Consider the following 24,178-nt stretch of genomic DNA (forward strand, 5'->3'; position numbering starts at 1 on the left):
TTTCTTGGCAAATATCTCCTCTCATTGTTTAAATGTTGATTCACTCTCAGACCTTGTTAGACTTATTAGGAACTAGTGGCCCAGTGCATGAAATTCGTGCATGGGGGGAGGCAAAGTTCCTCAACCTGGCCTGAACCCTCTCCAATCTGGGACCCCTCAAAGAATGTCCTACTGCAGGTTTACAGAGATTGGGCCGAAACTGGCAGTTGGACATCCCTCTCGCAATCCGGTAGTGCTGACTCCTAACTGCTCACTTGCCTGCCTGCCTGATTGCCCCTAACTACTCTGCCTGCTGGCCTGCTCGCCCCCAACTGCCCCGCTGCCAGCCTGGTCACCCACAACTGTCCTCCATGCCAGGGTTCTTGCCCCCAACTGCCTCCCCTGACAAACTGCTCACCACCGACGACCCCACCCCCACCCTTCTGGCCTGCTCACCCCCACCTTCCCTGCCCTCTGCTGACCTGCTTACTCCAAAGGGCTCCCCCACTGTCCTGATTATCTCCAACTGACCCCGACTGATGGCCTGCTTGCCAACAACCTGCCCCCCTGCTGGTCTTCTCACCCTCAAAGGCCCTGCCCCCCACTGGCCTCATCACCCACAACTTCCTTTTCCTCTTGGCCTCTAACCACCTCTATTTTGGCCCCGACACCATAGCTTTGTCTAGAAGGTCTCCTAGAAGGTCTCCCAGGCTAATTAGCATATTAATTTTTAATTAGTATAGAAAGAGGCCTGGTGCATGGGTGGGGGCGGGGTGGTTTGCCCAGATGTGTGTCCACGATCAGGGTGGGGCTTCCCTTGGGGTGTGGGGCAGCCGGGGAAAGGGGTCTGTGGTGGTTTGCAGGCCGGCCATGCCCCATGGGGTGTGTGCCTAGACTGGATGAGGGAATGAGTGCTATTTTCAGGCTGGGCACACCCACTTAAGAGTGGGGGGTCCCGCTGGGGTGCCTGGCCAGCCTGGGTGTGGAGCTGAGGGCCGTTTTCAGGCTGGCCACACCCCCTTCAGGGTGGGGGTCCATGCTGGTGTGCCTGGACAGTCTGGGTTCGGGCTTGATGGCTGTTTGCAGGATGTACATGGCACCCAGGAACCCAAGCTCCTAGCCACTCGTTATTTTCCTTTTTTTTTTTTTTTTTTCAGTGCCTTTTGAGCAGAGGCCAGAACAGGCTGGAAGCAAGTATGTGGAATTTATTTATCTTCTATAATTTAAGCTTTACAGCCTTGAGTAGAGGCCAGGGCTAGCCAGGGCAGGCAGGAAGCTTGGCTTCCTACATCGCCACGGTCAACCCAAGCCTCCTGCTCATATCTAGCTCCATGGCTGTCACCATATTTGTTGTGTTAATTTGCATACTTGCTCTGATTGGCTGCTGGGTGTAGCAAAGGCACAATTTGCATGTTTCTCATTTATTAGTGTAGATTGGCAAATACCAATGACAAAGTAAGAATCTTAAAAGCAGCCAGAAAGAGATAGAAAGTTACATACAAAGGAACCACCATCAGAATAGCAGCTACTTTCTCAACAGACACACATCAGGCCAGAAGGGAATGGAATGAAATACAGAAAGTCATGCAAAGGAAGGATCTGAATCCAAGAATACTGTACCCAGCTAGGCTACCAATAAAAGTTGAGGGTGAAATCAGGATCTTCACAGACAAAAAAGGGCCATGGGAGTTTATCACCACCAAACCAGCACTGTAAGAAATGCTAAAGGGTCTGCTGTTAAAAGAAGAAATAAGAAGCAATGAAAGAACACAGAGATAAAGAATAAAAATGGTGACAAACAAGTACCTATCAATAATAACTATAAATTCAAATGCATTAAATGCCCCATCAAAAGATATAGGGAAATTGAGTGGATAAGAAAACATGACCATATACCTGCTGTCTACAAGAAACCCACCTCAGAAAGAAAGACGCACCCAGACTGATGGTGTAGGAATGGAAAAGCATTTTTCAGGCGAATGGAATTGAAAAACAAAGCTGGGGTAGCAATACTTATATCTGACAAATTAGATCTCAAAGTGAAGGACATAAAAGGAGATAAGGAAGGCCACTTCATCATATTAAAGGGAGCATTCCAACAAGAAGAAATAACTCTGGTAAACATATACACACCCAATACAGGAGCACCCAAATACATTAAAAAAAAAAACTTCTGGAGCATATCAAGGGAGAGATTGAGAGTAATACAATCATAGTAGGGGACTTTTATACCCCACTAACAACACTGGACAAATTCTCAAGACAAAAAATCAGCAAAGAAACATCAATCTTAAATCACTCACTAGATCAGATAGAATTAATTGACATCTTCAGAGCATTTCACCCCAAAGCCACAGAATATGCATTCTTCTCAACTTCTCAAGGGTCATTTTCAAAGATAGACCATATACTGGGTCACAGGCAAAGTCTCTTCAAATTCAAGAAGATAAAAATCATATCAAGCATCTTCTCAGATCACACTGGCATGAAACTGGAAATCAACTACAATAAAAACAATTCAAAAAACCAAACACATGGAGACTAAATAGCATGTTATTAAACAATGACTGGGTTACCAGAGAGATCAAAGAAGAAATAAAAAAAACATCATGGCAACAAAAAACAATGAAAACACAATAATCCAAAATCCATGGGTCCCAGCACTGAAGCAGTGTGTTTATTTTTATATCCAAAATACCAGGAAGTTTCTCCAAGACTCAAAATAAAGGAGCTTGGGCAGGCCAGAGTGGTATTCATTCCTGGTGCTAGATTGGATTTACATATCAAAACCCACTCCCTGACACCAAGATAAGAGTCAATGCTGAGAACATATCTCCCTTTTTGGTAAGATGTGAATCCAAGATGAAGCTCTGACAGTCTCATTGGGTTCAGATGAAAATTATTAAGGAAGAATGCCCATGTGCCTTCCCAGGGGGCCCTGTACATTAAAGAGATGGAAGAACATTCCATGTTCATGGATTGGTAAAATCAACATCATTAAAATGTCCATACTATCCAATGCAATCTATAGATTCAATGCACTCCCCATTAAAATACCAACTGCATATTTCACAGACCTAAAAAGAACTCTCCAAAAATTCATCTGGAGTAAAAAAAGACCCTGAATAGCCACAGCAATCCTGAGAAAAAAAGAACAAAGTAGATGGGATCTCAATACCAGATTTCATGCTATATTTCAAAACCACTGTTCTGGTACTGGCACAAAAACAGACATACAGAGCAATGGAATAGAATAGAGAACCCAGATATTGACCCAAACCACTATGCTTAATTAATATTTCACAAGGGAGGCATGAAAACACAATGGAGTCAAGACAGTCTCTTCAGTAAATGCTATTGGGAAAATTGGACAGAGACAGACAAAAAAATGAAACTAGACCACCAACTTACACCTTACACAAAAATAAACTCAAAATGGATAATGGACTTAACCATAAGATAGGAAACCATAAAAATACTAGAAGAATCCACAGGCAGAGGAAACTCACACATATGCCGAAGCAATTTCTTCACTGAAACCATTCCTAAGCTCATGGAAACTAAAGAGAAAATAAGCAAATGGGACTACATCCAAATAAAAAGCTTCTGCACAGCAAAAGAAACCATCAACAAAACAAGAAGAAAGCCCTCTGTATGGGAGAACATATTTGCCAATGTTATCAATGATAAAGGTTTAATCTCCAACATTTATGGGAAACTCATACAACATAACAAAAGGAAGATAAATGATCCAACAAAAAAATGGGCAATGGGCCTAAATAGATACTTTTTGAAAGAAGACAGAAGAAAGGCCAACATACATATGAAAACATGTTCAAAGTCACTAATTATCCGAGAGATGCAAATCAAAACAACAATGTGGTACCATCTCACACCTATCAGAATGGCTATCATCAACAAATCAACAAATGACAAGTGTTGGCTAGTATGCTCAGAAAAAGGCATTCTGGTGCACTGCTGGTGGGAATGCAGACTGGTGCAGCCACTGTGTAGGACATCATGGAGTTTCCTCAAAAACCTAAAAATGGAGCTCGCATTTGACCAAGTAATCCCACTTCTAGGAATATATCCTAAGAAACTAGAAACACCCATCAGAAAGGATAAATGCACCCCTATGTTAATAGCAGCACAATTCCCCATAGCTAAGATTTTGAAACAGCCTAAATGCCCATCAGTAGATGAGAGAATTAGAACACTATGGTACCTCTACACAATGGAATACTAGGCTGCTATAAAAAGAAGGAATTCTTACCATTTCCAGCAGCATGGATGGAACTGGAAAGCATTATGCTAAGTGAAATAAGCAAGGCAATGGAAGAAAAATACCACATGATCTCACTCATTTATGGAAAATAAAGAACATTATAACATAGTGAGCAAAAAGATAGATACAGAGGCAGCAAAGCATCAAAAAGACTGTCAAATTACAGTGGGAATGCTGGGGAGTATTTGAGAGGGTGGGAAAGAGATCAACCAAAGGACTTGTATGCATGCATATAAGTACAACCAATGGACACAAGATGCTGGGGTGGTTGGGGGGATGAAGGCATGCGACATGGGGGGCGGGAGGTTCAATTGGGGGGAAAAAAGGAGATATATGTAGTACTATGAGTAATACTTTAAACAAAATAAATTAAAAAAAAGAAACTTAAGTACTTAAAGACAATGCAACATCACTTTAAATTGAAAGGATTTATAATTAGAAGGATTTTTATCATAACTGGTTATTCTCAAACTGTGTCCCATAGGAATCAAAGTTTCCCCTGAGGACACCTGTAGGATTGCATAGCTTCAGAGTCTCCATCCCACTTTAGTTAGGCTGCTCTATTTGTCTCTGCTTTATATAATACAGATTCATGAAAAAAAATTTTTCACATTTCAGTTCTAGTTAAAAAAAAAAACTTTTAAAGTATGAAAATCACTGATTTAAACCAAATCCCTGTTTTACTTAAAAGGCAATGAAAACTCAGAGACATTGTAGATTGCGTGAGTTCACAAAAACAATGAGCTACAGGCCAAAAGTGGGCTCTAAGTCTCCTGACTGAACCTAAGGTTCTATGGCAGCCACTACTTCTTCATACTCAGGAAAAATACATAGATTTTAAACTATAACTCAGAGAAAATGAATATGTAAAACTCTTGTCATGTAGCTCCATAATGTTCAGGCATGAGATCCCAAATGGTAACTTTCTAACTAAATGATAAGTTTTAAAGTAATGAATAAATATCAAGGGGCAGAAATTATTAACACAACACCCAAGTGAAATACTCAAAGAATAAAGCACAACATTTCTTTTAAGCACAGGACAAGAAACTTGGAGAAAATCTTTATTTAAACCAAGCAAGCTGAAATTGAGGGAAGTCTTCCTTAAAGGAACATTCATTTCCCCAAAATCAATCAAGAAGTTAATTATCCATGTTGTGAATTATCTGTAGCAAAATTTAAAACACAAAACTGATTTTCTTTACCGACCAGCCTATTTCTGTCCAACCTCCTTTGACCTTAGTTGGTATATACAAAGGACATAAACTTAATTTCATTTATGATTTCACACCATCAGAAATTATAGGACTACCTACAGTTCTTTGTCCTCCAGTCTCCACATGAGGATTTAGACACTCTGCCTTACTCCTGTGAGAAGAGATGTACCTGATAGGTGAATTTGAGAGAAGGAAGAATAATTGTCTGGCATTAAACCTCTTCCTGGAAAAGATGTGTCTGCACACAGGTACATGAATTATTGTCTGTAAGCACATCAGCAGGGACCGGTGTAATCCATTTGTTTTCTCTGATTACACTGTGAGCAGAAGTGATAAGTATTTGAAGGACCAATGTGGCCACATATCTCAACCTTGCCATCCAGTTTGTTATGATGTGTTAGTAACCAAGTTTGTAAGTTCATCTCCATCTGCCTGACTCCTATGTTCTAATATAAGAATGGCAAGAGGGCTGTCATTTGCCACCTAACCCACCACAGCTCCAAGAAGAAAGATGACTATGACAAGACTTACAGGCATGTTTTCTTCTTCCTTGAATTTATACACAATGTACATTGAACAAATCAAGTTCCACTCCAATCAGCAAAAAAATTACATTTTATTTACTTATTTTAATTTATTTATTTTAATTAATTTTTTTCATGACCAACCTCAGTTATTTATTTAAGCTATCTCCTGCCATAAGCCAAGAGATAGAAGATCAGTATACTCTGTAGTCATTTTACACTAGGAGAGACGTCAGCTTAAGGTCCCATACATTGTTCTGTGTGCGGAGTGTGGTCCAAACCAGTGCTGTGGGCCCCACTGGGTAGTGGTCCAGGTTCTCTTTATTCATCTTCATAGCCAGTTGGCAGCGGATTCAGATGAGGATGATGGAATAGAGTATGGCTACCATCTCCCCAGGGAAAGGCTTGGTCCTGGTGTGAAGATGGGGGTAGGCGATGAAATCTGGCCTAACGTGCTCTCTTTGATGAGACTTCAGATAGATGTGAGCAGAGACTTCCTCGCTGTGGGCGCCACTTGACATCGGTCACGCCAGCTGTGGCCTCAACAGACTCATAAGCCCAGAAACCCAGGACTCAGCTGCAGTCGTCACTTTGACCAAGAGAAAAGTTACATTTTAGAAAGAATTATGCTGAGGTCACTACCATCAAAAGGAAAACAAATACATGTAGATGTTCATTCATTCAACACTAACTTATTGAAAGGCTACCACTAAATTATATTTAAAATTACAGGTTGGAAAATAATGCTGCATTCCCTTTTTGAGAACAATTTTACAAACACACTTACAAAACACATGCACATACACATTGTCAAATTTAATATATTTTCAGAAACTGTTGATACTTTTAAGTTAAATTTTGATAGCATTATTTTAAATGTTATAGAAATAAATATAATATCAAATGAAATAAAATCAAGTACATTTGCCATTACAAGCATTGTAATTCGTTATCTATTTGTAAATACGTTCATGTATGAGGAAAATACACTGGCCAATTTGTAAATATTAAAAACAAGTATTTTGCTGCAAAAAAAAAATGAGGACAAATTTGTTCACCAAGGGGCTAAGTTGAGAAAATAAATTACAAAAATAATAGGAAGAAGTTGAGCCATTATCTGTATCCTTCAAAAGACAAAATTACTAAGGGACAATTGTCAAAGTGAGCAAAGTGAAGTGCAGACATGAGCAATTAGAGCAACTTAAATAAACAGGTTTCTTAAACTCATCTCTGCCTTACGAGAAACTAGCAGAGCCACTGTGATAGCTTGAACAGACGTAAAATTCACTAGACAGGCACTGCCTTGGTGTAAAGTTGAGGCCTGAATTTAGTCAGGAAGCTATCTGACACAACATACTGTAGAGACACAATGTTCTGTGTGCCACGTAAAAAGTTAAAGTCTTATGAATATGAACTGCTTCAGCTTTCATGTATTTGTACACAGAGTTGCTAAACTATTGAATACACATTTAAAAAATGAAAAAAAAATTAAAGAAAGCATTAGAAACTTGATATTTTGAGAAAGTGTCAGAAGTGGACCAAAAGTCCAAAAACAATGAATGTAAAAGTGACTCTCCCTATTTAAACACAGATTTAAAGAACAATGATTCAGGAACTGTCAGTGCAGGAATTGAAAAAGAATTGAACATAAAATGTTTTGAAACCAGAGAAATTTCATCTGGTATAAAATTGCCTGGAGTAAATTTTCAAGTTTGCAGTTGTTAGTAAAAACTTCTATGTGCAAGAAAACCTAACTAATCCAGACCAGGTGGAGTGGTGGTAGGCAAACTCATTAGTCAACAGCCAAATATCAAGAGTACAACAATCAAAATTTCTTTTGAGAGCCAAATTTTTTAAACTTAAACTATATAGGTAGGTACATTGTTATTAACTTAATTAGGGTACTCCTAAGCTGGCCTTTGCTAAAAACTCAAGGGGCCAAAGAGCCACATGAGGCTCTCAACCGCAGTTTGCCAACCACTGGGTTAGAGCATCATCCTGTGCATCAAAAGGCTGCAGCTGTGATTCCCTGTAGGGTACCTACTTAGGTTGTGAAGTCTGTCAACTGTCTGAAAGCAACCTATCCAGGTTTCTCTCCCTTCCTCTCTCTTTAAAAAGCAATTAAAAAAAATATATCCTTGGGTGAGGATTAAAAACAACAACCAAGGAAATCTAACAAGTAATATAACTGTTCAAGCTAATTTTAACTTATGTATTTTATAATATCATTAAATAACACAAGTTCATAGAACTGAAACTATTTCTGATGTATAGAAAAACACCCCAGAATGTGACACTAAAGGTAAAATCATCAGAGCAACTATGCAGTTCTCTATACCGCTAAATGGAATCAAATGGGCAAGACTAACCTTCATGTAATGGTGAGAGAAGCAACACATCTAAATATACTGAAAGTGGACAAAACTGAAAGCACAGGTTAGAGTCATACTTTAGTATAATTATTGTCCTTAAAGTTGGACAAACAAGATAGGAAGAGTCCAAAATGTTAAAATCTTGCAAATAAAGGGGATTGAAAAACAAATTCAACTTTAAGGCATTTTTAATATTTTACTCTCCAGAATCATAGCTTAAAGACCTTTAGAAGTTGCTGTATTGTAATGCCCCATCTCAGAACTCTCCCTATTCTTTCATTTTAGACAGCATAGTACCATGTCTCATAGTACTACTTTATGTTTTCTTACTAGCAGTAATTAAATTTCCAGCAACTCCAAAAGGCACCTGTGGCCTATCTCTGTATCTTGATAGAAGGGTGCTTTTTTACTCTCTCTTGTTAAGTCTAGCATAATTAGGCGGATCAATGCCCCTTAAGGAAACTATGCATATCTAAGCAACCAACATTAACTTTAAAATAAACTATATTTTTAATTTATCTAGAAATATTGGGAATAAAACAAGCCCACACTACTTTCCTCCAAAAATATTAATGAAAAAAATTCTACAAAAATCGTCGTGCAAAGCTTTTGCATTTTCACACACTTTCATCTTCATCTTGTAAAATGAGACATTACCTGATTTTCCTGGTGAGATATAATAAGAATATTTCGGGTTTGCATCATGCTTACCAACTTATGGAAGTATTTGACCTTCTTTCCGCACCAACCTTTTGTTTGTTTGTTTGTTTGTTTGTTTGTTTCCAATCATCCAGTTTCACAACTTAGAAGCACAAAGACCTTATTTGGCCAAAGAGCAGTCTAGACATCCTAAGTTTTGCTCTTCTGAGATGTATTCCAATGAAGCCAAATGGAAAACAAAGTTGAAGCCACATTTAGCACAGACCTATGCGATTTTTCTCAGCATAAAACCCAAAAAGCACCATCAAAACTCTAAGCCAACGTGCACTGATTTGAAATGGCTATTTTAGTGAGTGAGAGCATCATGACCAAGGGAGATACCCCTTTGTTTCCCCCCTGAAATCTACAATTTGTGGACATCCAGAACCCAACACAGGTTCCTGTGCTCCACACACTAAAAGGTCCATGCACCAGGACTTTGGAAGGTGGTCTTATTGGAATGTGTAGGAAAAAATGGGGGAGGAGGATAGGGGGTGGTTCAGGAACAGACCCATCACTGCAGCAAGGCTGAACCTACAGCCCCAGCAAACACGGTAGTGATTGAGGAGTCAGGGTACAGCCCTCATAACACAGACCAGGGCAGGGGGCAACAGCTCAGAAACATTCCTAACACACTCCCACCCCCACCCCCAAAATGCAGGTTCCTCTCCAGTTTCACCACCACAGACCAGTAGTAGGAACAGAACCAAGTTTCTAGGCCCCATGCAACAGCACAGTGCTGCCGGGTGTCATAGGAAATGAGGCAGCAGCCCCGTGGCCTCACCAATGGGCTCCCCTCAACTGGTCCCACCTCCAGCCATGGTTGTTGTACCCTGAGACCCAGACACGCCAGATCCAGCACCAATATCCACTACCCTGGTTGCCTCACATCCACTCCCATGTCTTTGGCTAAACCTCCCACACTTTGACTCATAACCTTGGCCTCCTCAAGATTAACTAGTCTAGGTAAGAGAAAACAAAAACTGCCCTATACTAGAAAACAAAAACTACCATCTACTAGAAAACTAAAGAAAGACCTCAAATTGTCACCCTGTTGAACTGTGGAAACCAAAATGTTCCTAAGTAAGAAAAGTGTTCACTACTTCAAATACACCAGCAGAGGAACAACCCATCAAGTAGCATGGACCACCAAGGTGACACTAACACAGGAAGACAATGACAGTTCTCAGAAAGAAGCTCAAAATAGCAGACAATTTTTCTATAAATGCGAAGGAAATCAAAACAGCAGTCATGACAAAACTCAATGAGATACAGAACACTCAAAAGGCAGTACAATGAGCTCAGAAATAAAATTAATGAACAGAAGGAGCACTTTACCGAAGAGATGAAAACTATACCAAGAACCAAACAAATTCTGGAGCTAAAGAAGTCAATAAATGAAAGAAAGACTGGATATATTAATAACTAATACACAAAGAAAACTAGAGGCAATATCAAAATTGCCTATCACTGCCATCTTGGTCATCAGTCATTCAAGGGCTGGCAAGATATACAGACATAAGGGAACTTCATTTAAAAATGCAAATATAAAGCAATCTATATATAAAAAAGGCTAATATGAAAAGTGTCCCCTGGGGAGTTACCACTGGGAGACCAGGACTTTGATCACTAGCTATGATGGGGGCTAACCACCAGGGGGAGGCATAGAACAAAGAAAGGTCCTGGCCAGCAGGTGGCAGCTGGAAAAGGGAGGCCCTGGCTTGCACCTGGCAGCCCAATAGCCCTGATGGCCAGCCAAGCCTAGGGACCCTACCCATGCATGCATGAATTTCATGCACAGGGCCTCTAGTAAATTATAAAATCAAATATTTCTTAAGGTTAACCTTTTAGAAAATGTACAACTGCTCAGCAAGACATTTTATAAAAACGGAAATAAAAAGCAGTAAGTAAAGTAGCAATTAAGAATGTTCCCTCACATAAAAAGATAACAAAACTTTTCACTTAAAGTGAGAAATTAATCCTTTTGGCAGTATAAGTTTATTGTATTCATAAAAGATTCTCAAAGTAGGAATCAGCAAGTTTTCTTTTTCGTACAAAACTTATTAGGATTTTCAACAAAAGCTGTCCCCAGGAAGGGCTTCTTATTAGGAGTGCTTAGTGGTCTGTCTTGCTGCTTCTGAAACAAGGAGAAGTTCGGTGCTGATTCCTCTTAGCTGCTTCTTAGAACTGTGAAGATTATAAAGAACAAATGCTTAGTATTTTATTTTCCCCTAAGAGAATTGCATTCATTAAGTAGCCACAGTAGTAAAGGGAATTCCCCATTACATCACATTTTAGCAATGAAAATGTAACAAAGCAGATTTACTATATTCAGCTATAGGTTCTAAATTATTCTTAAAAGTACTGATGTTTCTAAGACGTTGGGGGTGGGCATTCCTAACTAAGGAGTAATCCAAAGTAGGGAGGCTGTCAGTGATGTAGATGGCTTCTCAGGTAATTCTCCCTGCCTTCTGAGAGGGCTGTACTTACCAGACCCCCTTCCACAGGGCCACCAGGCCTGCCCCATCTTGCCCATCACCACACTGTTGTCTGTGTGCATGCATAGGTGCTCTTTAGCTAATCCCTTCCCCTTCCTGTCTCCATTACAGCCCCTCATCTCTGACATCTGACAGTCTGTTCCATGTATGCATGCCTCTGGTTCTATTTTATTCATCCATCTATCTTGTTCCTTGAATTGCACACATTACTCAGGAGGTTCTATGGTACTTGTGTTTCTCTGATTTGCTTATTTTGCTTAGCAAAAAATCTTTCTTTTATTAGTACTCACACATTCTTATAACTCAAAGAATAATAAAATCAATTTAAGTTCTTAAAATTGGACAATACAATTTAATAATTTTTAAATCCTGACTTTTATATTTTTCCTAGTAGTCGTTTTTCATCAACGCATCTAAAAATAAAATGATCCTCTAGTAAGAACCATTCTGTAAGATCAACTCAGTGATGGTGATGATGGAAACTAAAACACTGAAAGAGAAACATGCCATCTTCCTTCCTGAAATCTACAGAACAAGCTGCTGTTAAGGGAAGAAGGGGAAACACATGCATTGCCTGTATCCAAAGTGTAATTTGCAGGAAAATGAAATAAAGCAAATTAATGTCAATAAATTAACCTGGAAAGTTTGCCTGACTTGTTCCAATCTGTACGCTAGATAAGGATTTGCACATTTTCCAAGCCTATCTAGACGCCTTTCTTCTTCCTGGAATCTTTCCCTACTTATTTCCATTTCTCTTCTGACTCTTATTGCTTCTTGTTTCCACCACTCTACTCTATGCGTCATTTCGTCACATTTTTTGTTTAATTCTTGGAGTTCTATCTCCTGCTGAGCTGTATTTTCTTCAGGACGATGCGTACGTTTTGAATCTGCTACAAGCTCATCAACCTGCATGAATAAAAGAATATAGTTTGGTTATGAAGGTGTGGACACCTGGGTGAGATTTTTTTTAATTTAAATTTCTTATACTTTAACAGCATGAAATTCTGAAACAAATTCAATTGCAATAAAATGTTATCTGCACTGTGGTAGAGTCTTAAATGTGGAACCATGAGTTACTTAGAATCAAGACCAAAGTTAAAATGACCAGGAATCCCAAAAATATATTTACTCTTCTTGTCTTGGCCACACAACATCTGCAGTTGATTTTAGATTCTTTTTTTTTTTCTATGACTTTTTTATGTCTCTCCTTCACAAAGTAACTATACGTTGCTTCTTAATAGAAAGTCCATTCCTCTTCTCCCATCTTAACACTTCATAATTTTTATAAAGTTTTAGAGATATCATATTGAGGTATTCAGGACTGAGTCACCAAATGTTTCCCAAAATAGCCCTTTCAAAATGAGAATAATTAATGAATCTTTTATATTTGGATCCTAATGTCAAAAGTCTTTTTCTGAATTAAAAACTTTTGATGCTAATTTGAATTGCATTCCAAGATGTAATGATTCCATGGTTTACTGAGAAACTGCATCGCTTCCTGTAAAACTTTAGCAAGGTGAGCCCTACAGTTTTCAGAATCAACAAAATGGGGCCGGGGGCTTGAGTCAATAGTGCTATGTTAAAATTCTTTGTTACATCCCACAAAATAAAGGAGCATGCTAAATAAAAACATCATTATCATCAACAGTAAACTTGCTGGAATGTCAGTGATAATGACTTGGGAAGAACTACTTCTCTTCAGATACAATGATTGTTTTGATTGTTTAGTTGGTAAGACGAGGTGAGTGATGCTGAGTTTTTGAAGCACGTCTCCAGATTGTTTGGCACTTGTCCATGAAATAGGTGCTGTCCTCAGTGCTGAGTTCTGGTGAATAGGATATGGTGACTGCTGTGTGACTGCTATGTCTGGTGCCATCTGACCCTCTCCCTAGGGGAGCTTACTCTGAGAACCCCGTCACCATTTGGGAAGAAAGAAGCCCCCAGGCCACAGGTCAGTCCGCATACACGTGTCCAGCTGAGTCTGCCCCAGTGAATGTCCCAGCCAAAGTTTTCTCCAAATGTCTAACCGAAGAGTGAACAAACATCAAGATGATTCCACTTCCCAGCTTCAAGTCATCCCAACTGGTGGCAAGTAGAAAAGAAATGAGGTGGCCTTACTGCAGATTTGTGAACTAAGTAAATGCTATTTTAATGTAGGAGGTATGGAAATGGTTTATTAAACAGCAATAAATAACTGGCACAGATACTGATAGAAAAATAGGGTGCTGACGCTAAAAAAAGAAACACACACTCATTGGAGTGCTTTTGAATAGGAGGTGGGTGGAACCTGACATAATGTAGTGAAGCATGAAAATGAACACCAAGAGGGCCTCCAAGAAATGATGAGTGGAGGCTTCAGGGCTCTGAGGAGTCTGAGAGTAAAGGATCCTGGGGAAATGAAGAAAGTGACACTAAAAGGAGGATGACAGGGATTCTCGCTAGGAAGCAGCTGAAATTGAAATTGATGAGAAAAATAGGCTAAAGAAGGACAATCCTATATAATAAAGAGGTAATAGGCTAATTAACCCTTATGCCCTCACAAGATGGCTGCCTATGACCAGGCAGGCAGGGAAGTTAGTGAGGGATCACCAAACCACTGAACAGGCAGGCTGAGTAGGGCGACCAGGCTGGAGGGGGGATACTTGGGGGTGACCAGGCCCATGGGGCGGGGACAGTTGGGGGCAACCAGGCTGACAAAGGTGGGTAATTGGGGGCAAACAGGCCAGCAGAGAGGGGTAGTTGGGGGCAATCAGGCATGAAGGCATGTGTGCAATTAGGAGCCAGCGGTCCAGAATTGTGAGAGGAGTATCTGACTGCTAGTTTAGGCCCAATCCCCGGGATTGGTGTTGGACATCCCCCGAGGGGTCCTGGATTGCAGAGGTTGCAGGCTGGGCTGAGGGGACCTCCCCCCATGTATGAATATCGTGCACTGTGCCTCTAGTTAAATATAAAAGAACCCCGATTTTTGGGTTTCCAATATCCATTTCCCATTTATAGTTTCTCCCACATGTCCATTTGTCATATAATGCTAAATTCTGGGATAACATCAATTCCAGGGTGTTCCAGAAAAACATGGTCTAAACATGAAGCCACAACATAATATAGTACTTAAGACCTCAGAAACATGTATATGGTTCCGCAAATTCTGTTAAGGATTTTCAGAATGTAAGAATGTTAAAGGCACCGTCCTACAACACCTCCAGGAAGACTCAGGTGAAGAGCTTATCTGAAAACAATTTGTAAGATAGCTCTTCTAATGCCATGAACCCCAATAAAATTCATAGGAAACTCAGATCTTCTAAGAGAATTGTAGTAGCAGAAAGCCTGCCTGCTAGGTCTTGAAGGGAGAACAAGACAGTACGCAGTAAAAAGAGGCCTGTGGGTCTTAGATGGTCCACAGGGAGGAAGCAGGCTGATATAAGAGCTGCAAGCATAGCTCATTTCTTATGAAGAGGACAGAGCAAAGACTCAGAGGGCACAGGCAATGTCCACAGAGAGGCATTCCATGGTTAGGAACAAGTTTCATTTCCTCGGTGAGGAAACAGAGAATACCGTGAAATAATTTTAAGTCTCAGTGGAAAAACCAGAGCAGCGTCCTTCGGCAACATTTAAATACCAGGTCTCCTCTGGCTTACTTCAAGCTTGCTTGTATTTTATTCCACAACGTTTCTCCACAGGAAAAAAAAAATGACTTTAAAATTTTGAGATTTCATATTGAGGCATTTATTTCTTCTGTTAATATTTTTTAATCCTCACCCAAGGATAGTTTTCCATTGATTTTTTTCAGAGACAGTGGAAGAGACAGGGAAGGAAACATCAATGGCCAGGGAGAAGCGTGAAACCCAGGTATGTGTCCTTGATCAGAATCAAACCCAGCTGTATCCACTGAGCCAAACCAGCTAGGGCTCAAATTGAGACATTTCTAAAGAGGAATGGTGACAGTCCAGATTTTAATCTTCTCCTCTCCAGGCAATGAGTCTATGAAGTATGAGTAAAACACAATGAGGAAAATGGCAAAGTCAGCAGATCCTGTTACCAGGATTTCATGGAATGGAAGTGAAGTGGGAGGCACTGGGTTAGAGGTTAAAGGTTTGAATGTAGAAAAAAAAGGAATGGGTGTTATCCCATCATGTTACAATGTCAGCAAAACATAAGCTGGCCACAGGCTTTTATCAAGATACAAAACATCTCCAAAATAAAAAACAATCCACTACACTATTTTATTATTACATAAAACAAGTGTTAATATGCAAGATGACTGGGAAAGACTACTCATAAAATGGGATTTGGTACTGGCATAAGGAATGAGTTAACCATCAATGAAGTAGAAGGGAGAATTCCAGCACTAACCCTCACCTTCATGGCCAAGTGCTTTTTGGCAAGAGCACCAAACAAATCAGGTGTAAATAGCCTTTTTAATAATTTGTACTGAGACAGCTAGATATCCACATGCAAATGAATAAAATGAGACCTGTACCTCATACCATATATCAAAATTAACTCAAAATGTAAAAACTGTAACTAGGAAAGTCTTAAAGGAAAACATACGTGTATATCTTCATAACTGGATTTGAGTATTTTTTAGATGTGAAAATAAAAAGACAAAAATAGATTAACTGAACTTCATCAAAATAAAAAATTCTGTGCTTTAAAAGACAGCATCAGGAAAATGAAAAGGTGAGGTACTGAATGGGAGAAATATTTGAAAATTCTTTATCTAATAAATGGTTTGTATGTCTAGGATTAAGAACTCTTAACATTCAATAATAAAAAGACAATTCACATCCTCCCCAGAACTTGTGCTTTCTTGATTTGTTGATGATATCCCTTCTGACAGGTGTGAGATGCTACCTCATTGTTTTTTTGATTTGCATCTCTCAGATGATTAGTGACTTTGAGCATGTTTTCATATGTCTCTTGGACTTCTGTAGGTCCTCTTTCCATAAAAATCTATTTAGGTCTTTTACCCATTTTTTGACTAGATTGTTTATCTTCCTTTTGTTAAGTTGTGTGAGTTTTGGTAAATTTTGGAGATCAAACCCTTATCTGAAATATTATTGGCCAATATGTTCTCCCATGCAGTGGGCTTTCTTGTTGTTTTCTTCAGGGTTTCTTTGCTGTACAGAAGCTTTTTATTTTGATGGAGTCAGTCCTTTAACCATTTTGAGTTTGTTTTTGTGTATGCTATAAGCTGGTGATCTAGTTTCTTTCTTTCTTTCTTTTTTTTTTCCTTTTTTTGCATGTATCTGACCATTTACTGAAGAGATTGTCTTGACTAAAACGAACACTCCTGCACAGCTGGTGGGAATGCAGACTGGTTTAGCCACTCAGTAAAACAGTATGGCATGCCTCAAAAAGTTAAAAATGGAACCCCCATTTTCCCAGTACTCCCACTTCTGGGAATATATCTCAAGAAACCAGAAACACCAATCAGAAAGGATATATGCACCCTTATGTTCATATCAGCACAATTTACAATAGCTACGATTTGGAAACAGCCTAAATGTCAATCAGCAGATGAATGGATTGAAAATTGTGGCACATCTACACAATAGAAAACTATCCAATATAATAAAAAAGTAATATGCAAATTAACCTTAACTCCACTACACCCACAAGCCATGCCCACAAGCCACGTCCACAAGCCAATCAGAGTGACTATGCAAATTAAGTAACCAAGATGGCTATAGCCACAGAGAAACTAGGAGGGAGGCTTGGGTTTCCCCGGTAACAGAGGCAGCCAAGCTTTCCGTGTGCCATTGCAGGCCTAAGCCTCCACTCAAGGCTGCAAAGTTTCAATTATAGAAGGTAAACAAGTTCAAACAGAAATGGTGGCAGCCACTGAGCTGGAAAGAGCGGAAGGCTTGGGTTTCCCCCTGCAATTGAGGAAACAAAGCTTCTGCAGCTCTGGCTGGCCTAGGCCTCCACTCCAGGCTACAAAGTTTCAATTATAGAAGAACACAAACCCCAAAAGAAATGGCTGCTGGCCACAGAGCTAGCAGGAGGCTTGGCTCTGCTCCAGGCTACAAAGTTCCAATTGTAGAAGGTAAATAAGTTCCAGATACCAGGGCCTCTATTTGGGTCACCAGGGGGTGTGGCCAGCCAGCAAACCACCACAGTCCCTTCTCCCAGGCAGCCCCATGCCCCAAGGGAACTACCACCCTGACTGGGGCACCCTTAAGAGCAAACCAGCTGGCCCCCACCCCTGTACTAGGCCTCTATCCTATCTAATAAAAGAGTAATATGCAGATTGACCATCACTCCAACACACAATATAGTTGCCCCCATGTGGTCAAAGATCCTGTCCCCATGTGGACACAAGAAGGCCACCACAAGATGGCCAGCAGGGGAGGGCAGTTGGGAGGGACCAGGCCTGCAAGGGAGGGCAGTTGGGGGCAATCAACCCTGCAGAAGAGGGCAGTTAGGGATGACCAGGTTAGCAGAGGAGGGAAGTTGGGGGCGACCAGACCTGCAGGGAAGGGCAGTTGGGGGGGACCCAGGCCAGCAGGGGAGGGTAGTTAGGGGTGACCAGGCCTAAAGAGGAGGGAAGTTAGGAGCAAAAACGCCGGCAGGGGAGTGGTTAAGGGGTGATCAGGCTGGTAGGCAGAAGTGATTAGGGGCAATCAGGAAGGCAGGCAGACAAGCAGGTGGGAGCCAGCAGTCCTGGATTGTGAGAGGGATATCCGACTGCAGTCGGACATCCCTCGAGGCGTCCCAGATTGAAGATGGTGCAGGCTGGCTTGAGGGACACCCCCCATCCCCAACCTCCGTGCATGAATTTAGTGCACCGGGCCTCTAGTACTGCTATAAAAATAAGAAACTTTTACCATTTTCAACAGCATGGATGCAGTTGAAGAGCATTATGGTAAGCAAAATAGGCCAGTTCAAGAAAGATAAATATGACATGATCTCACTCACATGTGGGATATGATCAACATAAACTGATGAATGAAAATAGATTCAGAAACAAGGGGAAAGGAACGGTGGTTATAGATCGACCAAAGGAATTGTATGCATGCACATTAGCATAAGCAATGGACACAGACACTGGGGCAGTGAAGGTGAGCCCTTCGAGGTGGAAGTGGCCAGGGGAAGGAATGGTCGATCTGGGGAAAAAGAAGACATTTGTAAAACTTCAAACAATTTAAAAAAGATAATCCAATATAAAATGGCCAAAGAAATTGCGTAGACAGATATACAAAGAAAATATAAACATGGATATTAAGCATGTGAAAAGATGGTCAAGATCATTAGTCTGTAGAAAACTGCAAATCAAAACTAGCACTAAGATGCCACTTCATACCCACTGGGATGGCTACAATCAAAAGACAGTTAGTGGCACGTTGGCAAGAATGTGGAGAAACTGGAACCCTCATACACTGTCAATGAAAGTGCAAAGTGGCGAAACCACTGGGAAAACAGTCTGGAAGTTTCCTGGAAGGTTAAAGATATGATCCAGCAAATCCAATTATAACTATATTCCCAGGAGAATGAAAACATATGTGCACATAGAAACATGGACATGAATGTTCATTACAGTATTCTTAACAACACCAAGAAGGGGAAATAACACAAAGGTTCATCAAATGATAAAGAGATTTAAAAATATGTGGTCACTTCATACAATGAAATGCTGTTCAGCAATAAACAGAAATGAAGTACCAGTGATACATCTACAAAACAGCAGTACCTTGGAAACATTATGCTTCCTAAAATAGCAGTCCTGAGGGAGCACCTATTGTGTGATTCCACTGATATGAAATGTGCAGAACAGACAAATCTAGGGAGACTGAGAGGACAGTAGTGGTTCCCTAGGGCCAGGAAGAGTGGGCAAGTGGAAGCTGGAAGAGGGTGGTTGCTGAAGGGCACAGGGCTACATTTTAGGGAGATGAAAATGTCCTCAATGTGATTGTGATGATGCCTAACCAATGGACACAGAGAACAGGGGCCTTAGGGCACGAGTGGGGGGTTTTGGGGAGTAATGGAGGAATAAGGACACATATGTAACACCTTAATCAATAAAGAAACAATAAAACCTTCTTTGAATATAGAAAAAGCCACTGAATTGTACACTTTAAATGAGTGAACTGCATGGTATTGTACACTTTAAATGGGTGAACTTTATGTCTCATTAAAGTTGATTCCTAAAATTCTGTCATTTGGTTCTGGTGCCAGGATTTAAGACAGAGTTAGCAGTAGGCTCTTTTTATGGAAAAGTGATAAAGAAAAAAGCTGTCTTTTTCTCTGATGACAAGTCTATAAAATTAACAGAAAAATCTATATTTCACTGTTCAAGCATTGAATGATATCAATGTCCCCAAATTAGGTGATTTTGGGGTCCCCAAACTGATTTATAATTACCTCTCGATGGAACCTCATAGTCTCCATTGCCACTTCTAGTAGACTTAGTTTTGAAGCTGTGGGTAAACTGTGCTCTTCATTGAAATTATTTTTTGGCATGTTTAAGGGATCCTGAGATCTGCAGAAATGTACAAAAGAAAAATGTCAAAATCTTTAAGAGTAAATTTTTAATAATTACTTAAACAGATATTATGTTTTGTCATATAAAATAAATGAATGTATAAATTATGATCCTTTTTTTGTCCCAATTTAATTTTGTTTGAAAACATATTAGCTAAATATATATATAGTAATATGGAAATTAGGCTGGGACAACTTAACAGTCACTACCAGCTCAGGTGGAGTGGCCTGCACAGGCCTGGAGCCAGAGAGAAAAACACACAGGGCGGCCTACTCTTGGCCCCGGGGCTGGAGAGAACAACACGCAGAGGGGCCAGAACAGAGACAACATCGCACAGGGGGCTGGCCCCCAGCAGCCCCACAGGTTCCTAGCTGGTTTGCTGGTGCCAGGCCAAGCCAAGCCACCTGGGAGTCCCAGGGTGAACAGGCCAAGCCCCGCCTTCTGGTGGTCCCACGGTGAGGAGACCAAGCCATGCTTCCCAATGGGCCCGTGGTGAAGAGACCAAGCTGCCTGTGGTTCCTGGTGAAGAAGCCGCTCCACTGGCTAGCCTGCGTTATGGTCCTTTTTAGGTACATAGTATGGAGTCTGGGGCCTCTAGCCTGCAGGCACGGGAAGTCTCCCTCTCCCCAGAGTTAGGAGCACCAGCCGATCCTGATTGTGGGGGTGAGGTCCTGCAGGCTGGTGTTTGATCCCCACGCATTAGCTGTAGGAGACCAGTGCCTTTGTTACTGTTGTGTGTCCACATTTTAATTGGACAAATGCCAGGCAGTCCCAGGCACCGGCTTAGCAAAATCTTGCAGGAGGAGAATTCTGTCTAGGTTTCCCCAAATTCCATCAGTCAAACTCACCTCTCAGTAAAGGTGCAGAACAAGTGAGGCCCCTTAAATAAAAATCAGAGGTCTCCAGCAATGGTGGGCTTCTCTCATCGCAGTCATTTGGACTGGATGACATTTGAGTATTTATCTAGGCACCATGACAGAGAGACAAAAGCTCAAGTCATGATCTCTGCCCTTAAAAAACTCACAATCTTATTAGAGTGAGTGGATGATAAAAGCGCTGTAATAACATCAGAATGTAAGGCAACAATACAGAGAGGAACAGAGGCAATTGTTAGGGTGGTTTTCCAATAATTAGTACAAAGAGTATGGGCTGTGAATTAAATTTAAAAAAAAAATAGCTGTGGAATTAGCTGCTTCGTGAGTATGGGACCCCGTCCTATTTTAAAGGAAGCTGAGTTCCATGTGAACTGTGTACTATGCTAGGATATCTGAGGCACAGGACAAGGGAGGCCCTAAGTGTAGTACGCTTTGAAATTTGAGTCATTCTTTATTGTTCAATGTGATTTATTTCTATATGCCTCAGTTTGGTAATAGTCAAATTACTAGAATAATACATCTTGCTATAAAATATTACTAGAAGATCAAATGATCAGGTAACATTTATTATTATTTTCTATGAATGAACATAATCTCTGGTAGGCTAAAGTGATAGGTATTATAGAATTATTCTTATAGAGACACCTACAGGCTTGATTACAAGTCAGCCTTGCTATCACAACCCAAAATTATTGCTTTAAAAAAAGGCAGGGAGCCAACTAGAATCTGAACCAAATATAAGTCCTTGAAGGGCAAATCACATTGGATAAGATCTGCTATTACAAAAGCAACGAGAAAAAATTCAGATGCAAGAATGAGAAACATTGCATCCATTCTAAGTTGCTGCTAAAGAAAAAAGAATTGTATACTATGAAAATACTTAAAACACATTGTAAAGAGAATGGTTTAAAGAGGATTTCCTAGAATAGGTGGTATTTCAATTACTTTTTTTAAATGTGAAGAGATTAACTAGATAAGAAAAAGGTACAGGGGTCCCATATTGCAGAGGGTGCAGGCGGGACTGAAGGAAACACCCCCCGTGCATGAATTTTGTGCAACAGGCCTCTAGTAATCCTATCTAATAAAAGAGTAATATGTAAATTGACCATCACTCAAACACACTAGATGGCTGCCCGCATGTGGTCAAAGATGACTGCTCCCATGTGGACACAAGATGGCCACCACAAGATGGCTGGCAGGGGAGGGCAGTTGTGTGGGACCAGGCCTGCAAGGGAGGACAGTTGAGGGGGACCTCGGCCTGAAGGGGAGGTCAGTTGGGATAGACCATGTCTACCAGGGATGGCAGTTAGGGGGGACCAGGCCTGCAGGGGAGGGAAGTTGGGAGGAACAAGGCCTGTAGGGGAGGGAGGTTGGGGCAACCAGGCCACCAGGGTTGGGCAGTTAGGGGTGACCACTATGGCAGGGGAGGGCAGGAAGGGGCAATTGAGCCTGCAATGTAGAGCAGTTAGGCGCGACCAGGCTGGCAAAGGAGGGTAGTTAAGGATGACTGGGCTTGCAGGGACATACAGTTAGGGGCGACCAAAATGGCAAGGGAGGGTAGATAGGGGCAACCAGGCTGGCAGGAGAGGACATTTAGGGGCAATAGAGCTGGCAGGGGAGCAGTTAAGCATTGAGCAAGCTGGCAGGGGAGTGGTTAGGGGTGACCAGGCTGGAAGGCAGAAGCTATTAGGGGCAATCAGCCGGCAAGCAGGCAAGCTTTGGGGAGCTAGGAATCCTGGATTGTGAGAGGGATGTCTGACTGCCACCAGGATCGGGCCTAAACAGGCAGTCGGACATCCCTCGAGGGGTCCCAGATTAGAGAGGGTGCAGGCTGGGCTGAGGGACACACACACACACACACACACACACACACACAGACACACACACACACACATCCATGCACAAATTTCATGCAACTGGCCTCTAGTGTTAATATAAAAAATGAACCTATTATCAAATATCAACTAAAAACCAGAGATAAGTATCTAAGGTGAAGAAGAAAAGCATAATGATATGTGAATGTTTTCAAAAGACACAAACATACCTTTTGGTACCTACTGACAACAGTCTACAAGAAGTAAAGAAAAGTACCAACATCAAGGAGATCATTCAAAATAGGAGAAGCATAAAAGAAAACTCTTTGAATTCTGCGTGGAAGAGGAAATGGGGAAGGAACAGGGGTTTAGAAGAAGAGAAATCAGAGAGATAGTAACAGTCTCCTCAAGTCTGCTTTAAGAAGAGATCTTTGCTAGCACAATGTTAACAAAATGAAAGGGATATGAAACAATGTAGAGAAAGACAGTTAAGTGAGAGGAAAAGCACTGATGATGAGAATCAGAGAACAAACCAAAAGAAAGCTTCGTGGGGGCTTCCCAGACATGGGAAAGATGCTGTTGTGCTTTTATGAGTGGTAAAAACAGGATTACCCAACTTCTTCTTTAAGTCATATGGACATTTTTATACGTATGATATCTTTTATAACTAAAAAAGGAGAGAGAAACATAAGCTGAATCAAGATATTAGCCTATTTGAATGCTGAAGGGACCCACTCTATAAAAAGAAGGAAAGATCAGCAGACAGAGAAGATGTTTTGCAGAAATAAACATTCAAGATAGACATGAAACTTGCAGTTGACAGGATATGCAAAAGACAAGCTCATTATGGTTTTAAGAATCATTAAAGTGTCAGTACAATATCATGGCCCTCAAAAGAGTTTCACATGTGCTGTGAGTTTCTGCAGACAATTTTTAAATAGGATAATTTGGTTAATTATAAAAATTACAGATAGGAAATAAAATTTTATTTTGGTTTTAATTAAGTAAGGTGACCGAGAAATCATAATTCATGCTAGAAATGATCTGAGATATAATTTACCTGGTCATCGATTTTTCTACATCATTCTTTTGCTTCAGTCCTTCAACCAAGCTCTGGTGCTGAGATCTGGTTACATCAAATTTGTTTGTCTCTTCTTTTTCATGTTGCAACTTTGAAAAAAGAAATAAAGAAAATTATTTTTAGAAATGTAGAGATTTACTTTTCTTTCTTAAAAATATGATTCTTCCTGGGCTCATGAATAATATGTGTGAACAAGTTTATAAAATGTAGTAGACAGGTTTATAAACTAAATGCCAGTCAGTACAGATTTCAAGAATAATGACTTCTTCCAGCTTAAAATGACTTTATATTTTCACCACTTTCTTTAATAGGATAATTTGGTTAATTATAAAAATTACAGATAGGAAATAAA

General features: G+C 40.5%; 1 protein-coding gene across 1 annotated transcript in view; it reads right to left on the bottom strand.

Moving 5' to 3' along the window:
* Positions 1-11,066: 11,066 nt before the first annotated feature.
* The window catches only part of LOC114229878 (ankyrin repeat domain-containing protein 26-like), a 94,720-nt gene continuing 81,608 nt past the window's right edge, over positions 11,067-24,178 (bottom strand). The window contains exons 33-36 of the mRNA XM_054724856.1: positions 23,806-23,915; positions 19,936-20,053; positions 12,211-12,480; positions 11,067-11,263 (exon numbers count right to left, since the gene is read on the bottom strand). Of these exons, the coding sequence (XP_054580831.1) occupies positions 11,258-11,263; positions 12,211-12,480; positions 19,936-20,053; positions 23,806-23,915 (504 nt within the window). The 3' untranslated portion in view covers positions 11,067-11,257. The remainder of the gene's footprint in view (positions 11,264-12,210; positions 12,481-19,935; positions 20,054-23,805; positions 23,916-24,178) is intronic.

Source organism: Eptesicus fuscus, chromosome 2 (genome assembly GCF_027574615.1).
Source record: "Eptesicus fuscus isolate TK198812 chromosome 2, DD_ASM_mEF_20220401, whole genome shotgun sequence".
Lineage (NCBI taxonomy): Eukaryota > Metazoa > Chordata > Mammalia > Chiroptera > Vespertilionidae > Eptesicus > Eptesicus fuscus.